Source organism: Mixophyes fleayi, chromosome 4, assembly GCF_038048845.1.
Source record: "Mixophyes fleayi isolate aMixFle1 chromosome 4, aMixFle1.hap1, whole genome shotgun sequence".
Lineage (NCBI taxonomy): Eukaryota > Metazoa > Chordata > Amphibia > Anura > Limnodynastidae > Mixophyes > Mixophyes fleayi.
The window spans coordinates 298,233,358-298,248,559 of NC_134405.1; the positions used below are offsets into that span (position 1 = coordinate 298,233,358).

Sequence of the window (15,202 nt, forward strand, 5' to 3'; positions counted from 1 at the left end):
AACACCCCCCAAAAATGGGATCCCTAATGTCAAATGTAAAGTGGTCTCAGCTATGTAATCCAATGGTTTTTGAGTAAATAGTAATATGGCAGTCTGTATTTAAAAGACTACCAAATGAGCAGCTGCCATGATTGACTCTTTCTGTGTCTCCCTCTCTCTCTCTGGAAAGTTTCGGTTTTGTTCTCTCTAAAGGGAATCCCCATCCCATCAGTTTTTGTTTGTTTCATTTCCTTGTATGGGAGTTTTATCCCATTGCCTCAGTTTAGTTCACTTTTTTGGTATGGTTTTTAACAATGTATAAATTATGTATGCTGTACAGCAGTAATCGAGCATCAACTTCATTATTTTTTATCTCCACAATGAAACAGAGTACCCAGCTGATTTTGTTTGTGGTAGTAATTTATACCTTTTTTAAACCCCCCCAAAAAATGGGATCCCTAAAGTCAATTAAATCTAGCGTTTTTAATGATATTCAAAAACATGCATTTTTGCCGTAACGCAAAAAATGAGGCAGATACAGTAATTTGGTTTGGATTCGGGAGGAAGAGTTTCCTTAGGGGTCCAATTTTTGTGTTGATTCCTGAATAATCACCTGTAATACTTCAAATAAACTGGATAAAGAAACCGCGATTAGTAAATTATTTAATAAATTGAAAAATCAATATATAATCAACTAATTGTTAGACAGTCGAGATATTTGGCAGAAATAGTTATTTTGACATCCTCTCTTAACTAAAAAATGTCAAAAAAATCTGAGACGGGTGGTGGACAAATCATGTTTTTTTTGGGTGATCTGATGTGGAATAACCCAACTATGATTTTTAAATAAGAAACAGTTAATGACTTTGTTTAAATTAAACTTGTTCTTAGATCTGATTTGTTCATTTAAAAATTTGATACTTTGTGGTGTTCAATCCTACAATGTTGACTACATTGAATCTCAATGCATTGTAGATCGCAACTCCAATTGTGTTTGGAGATTTAAATAAATAATGGGCTGTGATTTTAGCTCATTGCAATCTTTTCATTTGTAAAATGGCCTATTTAAGCCAATCATAGGAGATTTGGGTTGACATCACCATTTGCTGCTACATATTACAGGTGTCAACAGTTTGACGTTGTCTCTCTCAGAGCATATCTGTTTACTTAGAAAATTATTCACAAGTGTCTCACTGCCTACTGCCATATTTGTGTGATAACTAATCTCAAGTTACTGACTTAAATAAACTGCCATATAATTAACATTGTATGCTGCAACAGACTTATTCTTTATTTTTCTGTTTCCACTGTAAAACATAGACAACAGAAAGGAAGGAGTATACACTGTCATGGCACTATTATAGAAAAAATCTGAGTTCTCAGCACAGTACCAGCCACTTTTGTGGAAGTCAGGAATGAATGTAGTCAGATGTCTCTAATTTTGAACTGTGTTTTTCTTTTTTGGATTTAGTTACATAATAAATAGAATACATCTCTGGAAAAGGGCTGTCCTAGACTGCATAATATAAACAAATATATTTATGCTAGCAAATTGCTGACTGCCAATTTTCTTACAGATGTAGTGAAGAAAGCCTTGTGCCCTTTTAATACATTTTAAACAAACACAAGGGCAGGGATGTCTTCCTGTACAGTATTTTTGTCATATTATCCAAGACAATGAAATGTCACAGTCTCTTAGCGTCACCGGAAGCAGACTGCACTTGGTAATGATTGTGTTTTTCATGCTTAAGAAATGTTGCTACATGTTTTTGCAATATGAGACAGGACAGCAGGAGTACCACGAAATATTCAATTGACTCTGAGATTTTGTTGCAATATATACATTTATTTGTACGAACATACCTCCGAAATAAAAGTGGTTTCTTTGAAGAGAGAAACTGAAAAATATAATGTCCTGAGCATAGCTTCTTATCAGTAGAGCTTTTCTAGGATTAGTTCATCAGATATTTGCTATAATGCACTATAATTATGATCAGTGTGGTCAAATTATGCAATTACATTTTAGTTCAACCCGCTTATGTGACATCACTTAAGGGGGCAAGTCAACTGCAACAAATTGTGTCCACAGCTGTGAATTTTTCAACTGAAATGCTGCTCAGCTGTTGATGGAACGGTCAATATTGTCACTTGGGAAGTTAAAATGAACCTGTCACCTATATACAGTGGAGGTAGCCATTTTGTGGTGGAGACTAACCATTTATGTGAATGCAAAGTGCCTCAGTGATGTCACCAGTTCAAGTGAAATGATAGACTGCATTTACAAAATGGCTGGCTCCTCTACGTGTGTAGGCAACAGGTGCACTGAAACCTTCTATATAGCTATGCAGTTTACATGTAAATAATACTTGATTACCACATCCCAAAATGTTTTAATAGGAAACCATAAAAGTAGAGATATATTAGAATGAACTAATAGTGTATTCATTAGAATGTAAATACCAAGTATGCACCTGATTACATTCTAATAGTATTGTACTCAAATCAAATAATTGATGCATAATTCACAGTTCATTTATACATAGTGAAAATTTACTATAGGGCCACACAATTTAATAAATGAATCAATCTGTTTACATTTGCTTTGAAACAAAAAGCAGCATTTCAGAATATTGCTCTTTTTACAACAAAAATGATTAAATATCACATGTAACACATAACTTACACCAACAACAACATTTACAGGTATACAATGCTTTCTTAATCATTGTATTATAAAAAAAAAGTCATAACCATCCATCTTTATATAGTCTTGAACACTTAGTATGTCTATTTACATAGAACATGTAACAGGACAAAAATATCATTTATGGGAAAGAAAAAGAAAGTTTTTACATTGCAAGTGCTCTCTGATCTTTTGATCATAATACCTCATCAAAAAAAATCAGAGAAATTGTATTGGTACAAGTTTATCAAGGCATTATGCCTTTAAGGAGCGTTACGCTCTCAAAAGGCAACCAAAGCTTCAATCAATCTCAGGAATATAGTATAGAATCATTCATCTTATTTGTAACAGTATTAGACTTTCCTACAAAACAATATTGTTCAGCATTAAATCCCTCAGACTGGGCCAAATATTTAAAAGTATATATATAAGCCACATGCTGAATAACAGAACAACACAGAACTATGTCTTTTAAAAATCATAAGCATAATTTAATTACCATTATTATACCATGGAACCTTGAATAAATTGAATGCCAGTACATTTCATGTACCATGCAATAAATTGGGGTTACTAGCTATTGACTTAAAAACAAGGCGTGTATCAATAATGTATATAGTGTTAGTGCACTTTGGTGAAAAAAATAACATTTCCAATGTTATGGTCTACAGCATAACTTTTATAGTTCGGACCCCATAAACAGTTTTATTGGTATATAAGCTATCAAAAAGATGAGCCAGAAATATTTAATAAACTTTTGATTATTGGTAAATAGCACACCTCTGGGGCATGCAATGAACATTGAGTACATAACAATAATAAAAGATCAGCAAAAACATATTACTATTTCTTGTGTGATTTGGACACAAAGCTGACCTCTAGGTCTCGTGTTAGTAAAAATACCAAACAAATCAATGGTATTTATAAGAGTTTGTAAACTTATACATAAATGAGATACTAAATGGTCATTGAAAATTGGAAATTGGAATTGTAAAGCATTTTCCGTCAAGATATTAACTCTGGTGTCATCTTACTATTAAACCATTTACATAGCATTATCTATAACTTGTCACATCGGTCAACTATAAAACATGCTATAATGAGAAATATTTCCCATACTTTGCTGATGCAAATTTGCTGATTTTTTTTTACATAATCATATACAAATTATAAATATAAGTTTCAAGTAAACATAAGCTTGGGATAGACTGTCGACCATTGCAACAGTAAGTTGTGCAACAAAAAAAACTCTTATCTCCAGCTAGTAAAGTCAACTTACTATAATAGTTGAACTTTTAGGTAAATTCAGTTTACTGACTAGGGTCACATTAACATTACTCATCATTTAATAATCTGGGCTTTAAAAATTAACATGTTAGTAAAAGTTATTATGGATTAGGCAACTACCGGTAAGCAACAAATTAAAATGTAATTGTTTATTCCTCTTATATGTATTAGAATTGTCTATTCAAATTTATCCTCCAAGAAAAAAACCAGAAAGGTTATACTAATTAGCTGTGTAGCTAATCTAAATAAAATGCAACAGATGTTTTAAGTTAGTTTTATAATGTTAACTCCCCAATGTACATCACATCCTGCTTACAATAAATAGAAGAAACATATTTATATGGTTACTTAGATATACTATATTTAATGCTACCCCTTGCTACACAGAATGGCATGGTTAACAGATACATTAAAATATCTTAAAGAGCACCTGCCACCCGAAGCATATGGGACCTTAATAATAATTTCCATTAAAGGGTCCATTAAATAGAATGTCCAGTATTCTGAAATCTGAGCTAAGCAGTGTTCTTTCTGACATCCTAATATAATTCAACACTACCGGTCATCCTGACATAGAGGAGGTAGGCAAGCCGTGGTCAGATATAAATCTGCCCATCATTGCTTCTGATTACTCAGGAAACATACTGGGAAGATCTATGTATCTCCACCTCCTCTAATACAACAGTACTACTCTCTGGACACACTCACAGGAAAACAGTGGGAGGAAGAGGATCATTTCTGGTGGTTAAGCATTCCTATCAATTTTTATTTCAATTAAAAAAATACTTGCTGAAAGGTCAACCTCAATAATGTGTGTATTGTTGGGAAGTGGTACCAAAGTAGGGACATAGACTTATTGTTCTAATATGTATTAGACTGCTCCAAATTTGTCACTGAATATATTAAGTAGTGCTTGTATTCCTGATAGCCCTATAGTTAAAGGTCTAATGATAATTGAATGATATCAAAGGGGGGATTCAATTGGGACCGTTACTATGAAATCCGGGTTAAAATTACTGTATTAATGGTAATAGAGTGCAGCCCGCAATACTTTTGGCAGTAACATGGCAAGTGAATTCCCCCACTGGAATTCTAAAAGAACTATGGGAACTTTAGAAAGTGGAATTTTAGTACTCCAGTTAAACCATGAATAAATACAATGAATAGAGTATATATTAGGGCAGCATGCATAAGTTGAAGGACATTTATGGAGAAGTCTTGAGATCTGACAGGGGAAAACTCAGGGGCAAAGGGAATAGTGTTAGGATATTCTACATTATTACAGTAGTTTGATATGAGTGACTGAACTTTTGTCTAATTGGGTTAATTTAAGTAAGAAGGATAAGGAGGTTGCCAGTGCTTTGAGGGAAAGGGACGTTTGCAGAGAGGGGAATGGAAAGGGAGAGAAGAATAGTTTGCCTCCATTGAACTATTAGCTATGTTCCATGACTTATGTCATTATAGCAAATAAGTATAGGTGACAAGAGCAATTTATGATAATAAAATAAATTAATAATCAAAAAAAAATATGTAAATCATATATTGACTCAGTTTTCTACAAAACATGGCACAACTTTGTTTTCAGCACCAGTCTCCCAGCAGCAGATGTAAGAATACACAGAAAAGTACACATTGTATCATGCACTAATTGCTAAGAAAAAATGTTTCTAAATATTTGTTAATTGTGAAATAAAACATTAAGCAAAATAAAAAGTAAAAGCTTCTCTATCAAGTTCTTATAAAATACTGATGTTGCATCTAGTGTTTTGTATACAGATTAACCTGTGACTAATATTACCTCATTGTATATACAATATTCCTTTGTCTATTATAATGTCTTGACTGTAATTTTGGCACTGTACAGATATTTTACATGTATCCCAATGTAAAAGAAAAATATGCACTAAATACTAAAATACTTATGGTACCCACCCCTCTGTTATGGTCTACCATGGCCTCCAATTGTTGTAGTTTGTCAACATTCACATAAGTCATTCTGTTCAAAAGAATATACTTCTGAGTAATGTCACTGACATAATAATGTTTTACACCAATGCTTTATCTACTGGATTTAAAGGCATGGCACAGGCTTGTGCTGGCAGAGAATCTGCCTTGATAACCACTGTCATTCTGCTGAGACTTCTGAGCATAGGATGTTATGGCCAGCACGGGGGGCACTACCAATAAGTTTATTCTTCTAAATAAGAGCAGACTTTTTTACTATCATTACTAGGGAGTATAGCTTAAAGATCTCCTTAACTCTTCTCACTACTTATGTCAGGATATCTTTTGCCAAACATTTTTCCTGTACGGACAAAATCTTGGCAATCCTGCTTGTGCCACAAGACAATATGCATCAAAATAAGTGACTGTATTGATAATTTACAAAAATGCTAGATGCTGATATAGTATTAACTTGTAAACTCTTACTTTTGATTCTATTTTTCAGACAAAAATTCAGTTTAATGGATTTCTTAGACATGTTAAACTTCTTATAAACTATTAACTGCTATACTGCAAGTGGCCCACTCCCACTAGTAAGCAAAAAAGACTAGGGGCTAGATTTACTAAGCTGCGGGTTTGAAAAAGTGGGGATGTTGCCTATAGCAACCAATCAGATTCTAGCTTTCATTTATTTAGTGCTTTGTACAAAATGACAGCTAGAATCTGATTGGTTGCTATGGGCAACATCCCCACTTTTTCGAACCCGCAGCTTAGTAAATCTAGCCCTAAATATTTTAAATACAGTGGGTATAGATGGGTTAATAATAAAATAGAATATTATTTTCTACTGCCTCTTCCATTTGGCAGGTATTTTAAAATACTGATTGAGGATGGTTCCAGAAAAGCAGATTGCTTTGTTTTTATATCCTTAAGGCATATGTAATGGTACCCATGAAAGTGCAGAATAAACCAGTTTTCATGCATGAGAACATAGATAACTATGGCTGAGGAATTAAGATGAATTTAAATAATCATTTACCTAAAATAGCACAGGCAGACATATAAAAAAAACATAACACTGTATGGCAAAGTACCTTTGCTGTATGTTGGCCCCAATGGTTGCATGCATTAACTTATGCACTACAGGGTTTAAAGTAATAAAATATTTACATCGTTTCACATGTGCTCTCCAACTGGACAGTGAGTATTTTGTAATGTTAGAAAAAATATTTTCAGCTTAGCTCCGGTAGACGTGTTAATAATATGTCGATGTAATAAGTACTATGGAATGATACCTTTACACAGCAAGTTAATATGATAGCATGGTGTCTATACCATACTGCATTTCCTTAAAGCGTTTAATCTGTTCATCCTTACTGCAAAATCAATTTTCTTATAATGCTTATGCTGTGTTAAAGACTTAAACAACATCTGAAAGCTCAGATCCACCGTCTCAGCTTTAATGAGCAATACTAACTTATGGCACTCGGCAAATTGAATAAAAAGATACAATGTGCATTGGTGCAATACACAAACCATATTACTCCATAAATGAAATTATTTACGTTTTATAAGGCCTGTGTTGCGCATCCATTTCCGTAGTAGATTTCTGTTTCTTTTTATAGATAAAGGTAAGATACCCAATAGACCAAATTAAACAAGCAGAAAGCAGTTGGGAAGAAAATTCGAGAGTAGGAGTCAATTTTTGCCACACGAATATGTATTCTTCCGTGTCTCCAAGCACCAGTTCGGCAATCCTCAAAACAGCAGAAGAAACTGGCACAATCTTTACCATCAAGACACTCATAGCCGTACTCTTCATCTCTCTCTTGCAAGTGTGTAGCATTATTCATCTGAATAGTTGCTGAACGAGGACGGATGTCAATGGTCGGAGCCTATTATCAAATCATGAAGAAAGACAACAAATACATAGTTAAATCATTCGATCTATTACATTAGTATATGAAATAAAGAATGAGCAGTACAAATTTATGGTTTTACATTTGATGCCAGATTAATAAATACAAATCAAAGTTAAAACATAGAAAGGTTTTAGATATTGAGAAAGTCATTTATGCTGTGACTTTACAGATCCCAGTGTATTTTGTGGCTCATTCTCATTCCACATATTGTACCATAATGGGGCATATTCAATTGTCCGTGTTACTTGCAAAAGTAACACAGCGTTAAAACTATTACCACTTTTACGGTAATTCTAAGCCGGCATTAAAGGTACCATAATACCGGTAATTACGCGTACTATACCGTAATAATGGTAATAGTGCGCAAGTCGCGTTACTTTTCCAAGTAACGCGGACAATTGAATATGCCCCAATGAATTCATGTATAAATGTTCAATGTTTAGTTATTGTTTCTTAGTGGTAAGTAAAAGTATGTGACTTGGAACTAGTTTTTTAATGTGCACTTCATCTGCTAGGCAGGGATGTCCCCAGTTTGTAAACCAATGAGATTATCTGAATATTCCCCGCACCACAGAGTATTTCAGTAGATGAGTGTACTAAAGGAAGCTGGATGTGACAGGGGCAGTGTCATTATGTGAGGAGGTGAAAAGAGGGCAGACCGGACGCCACAGACTGAGAGGCAGATAATGTAAAGAAAAGAATCCTCAATAGTACTAAATAGTGATATGAGGCTCCTGTTAAACAGATGCAGAAAGATTATGGTATCGAAAGCATCACTAAACGAAACAAAGTTCAGATGTACATCCAACGTACATCCAACATACATTCTACTTGCCTTAAGTTTTGCTCTAATCGTCACACATAGGGTTTTGAAAACTTCTACTATTGTTGATATATTTAAAGTACAATTGTTGTCTTTATACAGAGCTGGCAGCTATTGTGCATGCTGAACTAATGTACATGAGAATGCAGCCGATCAAATCGCTAAGAACTAATGACTCACTAGGACACAGCTTGGTTTAACCAAAAAGCAGCATCATCTACCGTGAACAGGCCCCAGACGTGCTTTAAACATTTAAGTGAAATTACTGCCAAACACAATATCATTTTCCAGTTATTACATAATTGATTTATTTTTGTCATCACTTGGTCTAACTACATTTCTCAGAAAGCAGTAATAGCTATGTAATAGCAGTTCCAGTGTATGATAATGCAATTTTGTATTACTAGTTTTAAACTCAAGCTCTAATAGCAGATTATAACAAATTATAACAATTAATTTCCAGTGTCAAACTGCATCCTCTGTAGACTGTGGCCGCTAAAAGTGATACCTCAGGTACCAGTTAGCAAACATTGTAGAATGGGTGTATGCTGAAAAGACATAGGGCTAGATTTACTAAGCTGCGGGTTCGAAAAAATGGGGATGTTGCCTATAGCAACCAATCAGATTCTAGCTTTCATTTATTCAGTGCTTTGTACAAAATGACAGCTAGAATCTGATTGGTTGCTATAGGCAACATGACCACTTTTTTAAACCCGCAGCTTAGTGAATCTAGCCCATAATGTGCTATTCAGAAGAAAAGCTAAACAGGTGATTCAGAAAAAAACAGATTTTGACACATCTCTAATAAGCAGCTAATTCAAGGGAGATTGACAAGTTCCATCTTTGGGGAGAAAATAAACAGCAAAGAAAAGCAATATTTTGTGCAATAATAATAATAATATTAATTATATGGAAGATTTTATAGTAAACAAAAAATTGGCTCGTGTTCAGATCAATAGCTTTAATTGGTATTATCAATTAACCATAATTATATATAAAAAATACATTGAAACTTTAGAAATTAAAAAAAAATAGCATTCCTATATATAACATTGTAATGTGAGAAAATTAAAATACACCATATTTCCGTAAAGAGCTAAATGTGACTGGCTACCTTAGTGAGCTAAGGCAGTATGAAAGCATAGCACACACAAATCAATCCAAAGGAGAATTGATGGTCGCAACTTTATATAATATAGCCGCAAAACTGGGGGGGTTCAATATGCAAACAGACAATGAGCATAATATTACCTGCAAAATATATGTCTCATAAGAAGTGTATCTGAAGATGTGTCCCAGTTTCATTAGGTCGTATTGCCAGAGGCCGTTAAACATTTCCCTCTAAAACATCATCAATGTACCTAACATATACTCCCCCCTCCCTGCCCAAACCTCCATGTTCAGTGTAACACAATTCTAGGATATGCTTAGATCTAAATATGGATACTTTTTTTATAAACACATACATTAAGGAAAACCATATTTTATGCCCCACAAATGTACTTACGTCCAACTCTAATGATTCCCATAGACAAGATGTCTGATGTACATAGGAAAAGTACTGAAAACTGATTACTCATTATCTAGACACGCTATAAAGTGGGGTCATTACATTTTACATTTTTTAAATGGCAAAGGTAATTCAAAGTCTACTTTTCTAGGTAATTATTTATGAAGTGTCCATCTCTTATCAGAAGTTCCTGCTCATGCCTTATCTGTATACATCTCAGGAACGTTTCTATCTAATTTAGCATACATATTTTAGTTTTAGGTCACAAAACAGAAACCCATGTTTATTTTGCTAAATTTGTACTGGCATTACCTTGCACCATACTGATAGCTATACTATGTCTGAAAATTACAATAGTGCTCAAAGCCCAGTAGCAACAAATATTTTAATAATGTGCAAGTCAAGTTTCCTTACAGAGAGAGTTCCCGGGTAGATCACAGCATGCTTACAGATCTCTGCAAAAGTCTGTCTCTCAAGTCACGTGATGCTCTTTCACCCACTTTTTACTTACTTTACTAAATACATTTTAAATATAAAAAATAAGAGTGAAAATTTTCTTTCAACATAGAATTTCTTTTGTTTTTACTATTTGCAGCATAGAACTCTCTAGGTGATCATGATGGCTGCTCTTACAAGAGATTGTAGAATTACGTAAATCGGGAATGTTCATTATCCACTTTCACATGTATAAGAAGATACTTTATACACAAGTTTTTAAATGCATTTCAATCTCCATTTTATGAGAAATGAGGGATAAGAATATTGCTGTATAGAGATAACATTATATTTGGAAGTTTGTTTTCTATTTGTATATTTTTTTTCCTCTATAGATGATCAGTTATTCAATTTCCTTGCATAAACAATTAGATAATTCTCTCCAGTGGAAGCACTGTTTATTTATTGGTTCATTAGTTACAGCCATTATCGTGTTTATTTTTTGCAGAGGGCAACTTAATAAGCATCATGGGAGGTTTAGTATAGAAACAACTGGGGACTTATAGATTCAATATTGTCTGTCCATGGTATGTATTGAGCTACAGCAACATAAAACTAAAAATATATATTATAGTATATTACATAAAATATTGTTGCTAATTATTTTAACACATAGATAATGAAGTAGACTAAACCTGTTCATTATAAAACATTCTTTAAAAAAATACATGAAGCAAAAAATTATTACTTGAGCACTTAAGTACATTTCTTAAGAGGGAGATAATGAAATTATTTAACTCAGAAGTTGAATTGTAATGCAAACATAAAATATAACCATTGCATTCTATGAAATTACATTATTGTACATTTTTAAAATGCTGTTTTTAATAGATTGTGAAACTGGCAAAGTATGGGCGAATATTTTTTTTTCTTTAATTGACATAAAACCCTTACCCAGAAATATATTTTATGCAAACTATGTCAAGTAATCAAATAATTTAGAAAATTGTCATAAAAATTACAATTATGTCAAGTAATTTTCAAGAATGATTTTGTGTTAGCTGACAGTCATAAATGCTGTTAAATGATCCCGATATATATAAACATATGTATATATATATATATATATATATATATATATATATTTCTTTAGATATATAGGTATATATATATATATATATATATATATATATATATTTATTTATTCATCTATATATATATATAATGTATTCTCTTTATCTGATACAAAAAATTCGCCCATACTGATGATGAAAACATTGGAGACATTGACAGTAATGTACAGGGTGTTCTGCAGCATCAGTGGTAGCAGCTATTATCTGTTTTAAGGGTAGTTCAAACTGGCTTTTACAGTGGAAAATCACTGTGTGCAATTGATGAGTGATAATTTTTGGCTGCTGAAGAGCACTTCTCTAAGTATAGAGCATTTTTGTAGCATTTTGGAGGTTTGACATGCAGAGCGAGAAACAGTTAAAATCATTGAATAACCACAATGTATATGCTCTATATGCCAGGTAATTGTCACAATTCCATTGAATTCAATGGAGCTGATTTCTCCAATAGAGTGTAATTCACTAGGCAAAAATTGCTGTCAGAAACAACTGCCAGCAATTTTGTAGAGGGAAATTGCTGGAGTGACATCCGCTCATAACATTTGAGGGATATCTACATGAACGTATTATCAGTGATTTTCAGCTATGAGTGTTACTGAGAAAATTTCTGTGGAAAATTCACCAGTGTGATATTACCCTAAATAAGAACAAATTAGAAGATAATGTTCAACTTTTGGCAAAATGTGGCAAATGATATATGTGTGAGTTTACACTTTTGCATCATTCATTTAAAGGTCTAGGGCCTGATTCATTAAGGATCTTAACTTGATAAACTTATTATTTCAGTTTCCTGGCCAAAACCATGTTACAATGTAAGGGGTGCAAATTAGTATTCTGTTTTGCACATAAGTTAAATACTGCCTGTTTTTTCATGTAGCACACAAATACTTGATAGCTTATTTGTACACTGAATTTAAAGTTGATATTTGCGTGCTACATAAAAAACAGTCAGTATTTAACTTATGTGCAAAACAAAATACTAATTTGCACCCCTTGCATTGTAACATGGTTTTGTCCAGAAGACTGAAATAATAAGTTTATCAAGTTAAGATCCCTAATGAATCAGGCCCCTAGTCTGTGCAGTGCAGTGAAAATGGGATGACAAATTAATTGTCTTATGCCTGATGGCCAATACTAAATGAATACCATCAAATAAGATTTTTTTTAACACCAGTGACATTGTGTCAATGCTGCTGAATCAACTTTAGAATATTATAACATATATTTCCAGGACATGAAAACGAGAGGTAACTCTCAATGTATTTCTACCTGGTAAAATACTTTGTAAATAAATATATATATATATATATATATATTGTTTTTACACATATGAGTTCCTATCTCATGGTGTTTCATTAAACAAGTAGCTCGCTAAAATCCATTCAGAATTTAGTTTTTCATAGTTCAATTCAGCAGACACATGCAGTGAATTTCCATTCCAAAAACATTATACCTTGAAGGAAAACATCCAGAGAAGCTTTTGTTGTACAGATAAGAAAAGAAAATCAGATTTTAGGAGTAAAACAAAAAAAAGAAAAATGAAAAGAAAACAAAAAGAAAACCACAGCATTTCAACATATATAGTTATGGGAAGGCAAAAATAAATAAAACAAAAAAACCAAAAAAAATATATAAATGTATAACAGAAACAGGTAGAAGATGCTTTTATGAATAACCTAACACTAACAGTTCGAGAACATTTGACAGTTTTGTTAAAGGAAAACGTTATGAAAATAATACATTTTGGTCAATAAACTTCCATCTTCAAAGCTAGTCGAACACTGGGGACTCGGTACTTAGGATCCCCATTGTTTGGTAGCTATTGTCCCCTAATTGACACCAGCACCAATTTCAACTCCAAGAAAAGTTTAAAAGTATACAGACTTGACGATGAATCAGCTCAGCGCTGATTCATTGAGTCAATGTGGCTAATTGGATGACTACTGTGGCTTCTCCAATAAACTGTATTAATAGCCATTCAATTCAAACTATATACTTTCTGCTCCAGGCTGTATGCCTGTAGAAGAAGCAATTCACTGAGTCACCTTGTGGGAGTACCTCCCAAACAACAGCAGTTCTGGTACACGGCTTATAGGTTCTACTAGTTACGGTCTCGTCTCCCTTAAATTGAATGTGAACTTAAATATTTTGCAGTTTACAATATTCCATGCATACAAACATTTACCAACATGACCTAAATCTATCAGGACACCTTATTCTGCTCCTGTTTTTCAATACCTATATCCTCTATTTTTGGTGGTATAACCTGGACTGAATTAAGTAATTCACGTTAAAGGTGTTTTTTGGCAAAATTTACTTAAGGGTTGATTTTTCAAGCCAACTCAATATGAAAAGTGGAGGCATTTCCCAAAGCAAACAATCAGATTCTAACTCTCATTTCCTAGAAGGTACAAACTGAATCATAGCTAGAATCTGATTGGTTACAATGGGCAACACCTCTACTTTTTAGAACTTTTTATAAATCTACCATATTCTGACACACTAAAATGCTATACCACCAATTTAATATTAATTATAAATACAGATTATTTCTCCATACCAGTTAAGGTGACAATGCGAACAGGTATTTGTTTAATATGTGATTGTGGGTTATTTTAACTGGTTTTACTAATAAAAACTTATTGCTACCACTATAATTGGTGTCAATTTTTATTTATACAATATATTAGCAATGCAAGTTAGAGTATAACATAATCTTTATTTTTTTAAAAATAATGTACAACAATGAACTATAAAAAATCCAGATTAAATCAGCCGATATTCAAGTGACTTAAATAGCAAATAAAGCCACTGTTATTTTAAGTGGTTTTACTAATAAAAAATATTTCTACCACTAAAAATGCTGTCAATTTTTATTTATACAATATATTAGCAATGCATGTTAGAGGAGTATAAAATAATCTTTATTCTTTTTAAAATAATGTACAACAATGAACTTTAAAAGGTTTAGATTAGATCAGCAGACATTCAAGTGACTTAAATAGCAAATAAAGCCACTGTTTGAAAATAACTATTTAGCTGCATAATACTCATGTGAATAGTATACATGAAATAACTGGAGTGTTCATCTTTATTAAATAAATCCACCACTACATTCTCTCGCATTGCTCTGCAGCAAGTTACCATGTTTGGAGGGGGAGTTTTGTAACTAAGCAATTTGACAGCTTTGCAGAAACATATTGAGTGGATTGGCAGATGCATACACATGTGCAGGACCAGTCATCTTACAGTAATTCAAATGCCTGCAGGATCAACTTCTCCACCTGTATGAGATTGTATCTGAACAATGACCTAAGCATGTGTGAGGATCTTCACCTGTTTATAGTGAAGTAGAACAATTATACGGTATTCTTTAGCAGAACTGCAGTCATTTGGGGGTTAAGTTAAAAGTAATGCAGTTTTTTCAGTAGCATCTTGTAAATACCAGAAATATGCTACGAACAAATATTAAGGCTATAAAGGAGAAGA

The 15,202-nt window shown here is 33.0% G+C and overlaps 1 protein-coding gene across 2 annotated transcripts in view; it reads right to left on the reverse strand.

The window, feature by feature from the left end:
• Nucleotides 1-1,804: 1,804 nt before the first annotated feature.
• Nucleotides 1,805-15,202, reverse strand: part of GABRG2 (gamma-aminobutyric acid type A receptor subunit gamma2) — a 96,674-nt gene continuing 83,276 nt past the window's right edge. Inside the window, exons 9-10 of one of the 2 annotated variants that reach the window (XM_075209870.1) lie at nucleotides 13,167-13,190; nucleotides 1,805-7,788 (exon numbers count right to left, since the gene is read on the reverse strand). In XM_075209870.1, the coding sequence (XP_075065971.1) occupies nucleotides 7,513-7,788; nucleotides 13,167-13,190 (300 nt within the window). In that variant the 3' untranslated portion in view covers nucleotides 1,805-7,512. The remainder of the gene's footprint in view (nucleotides 7,789-13,166; nucleotides 13,191-15,202) is intronic. The other variant, XM_075209871.1, reaches the window with a different exon arrangement.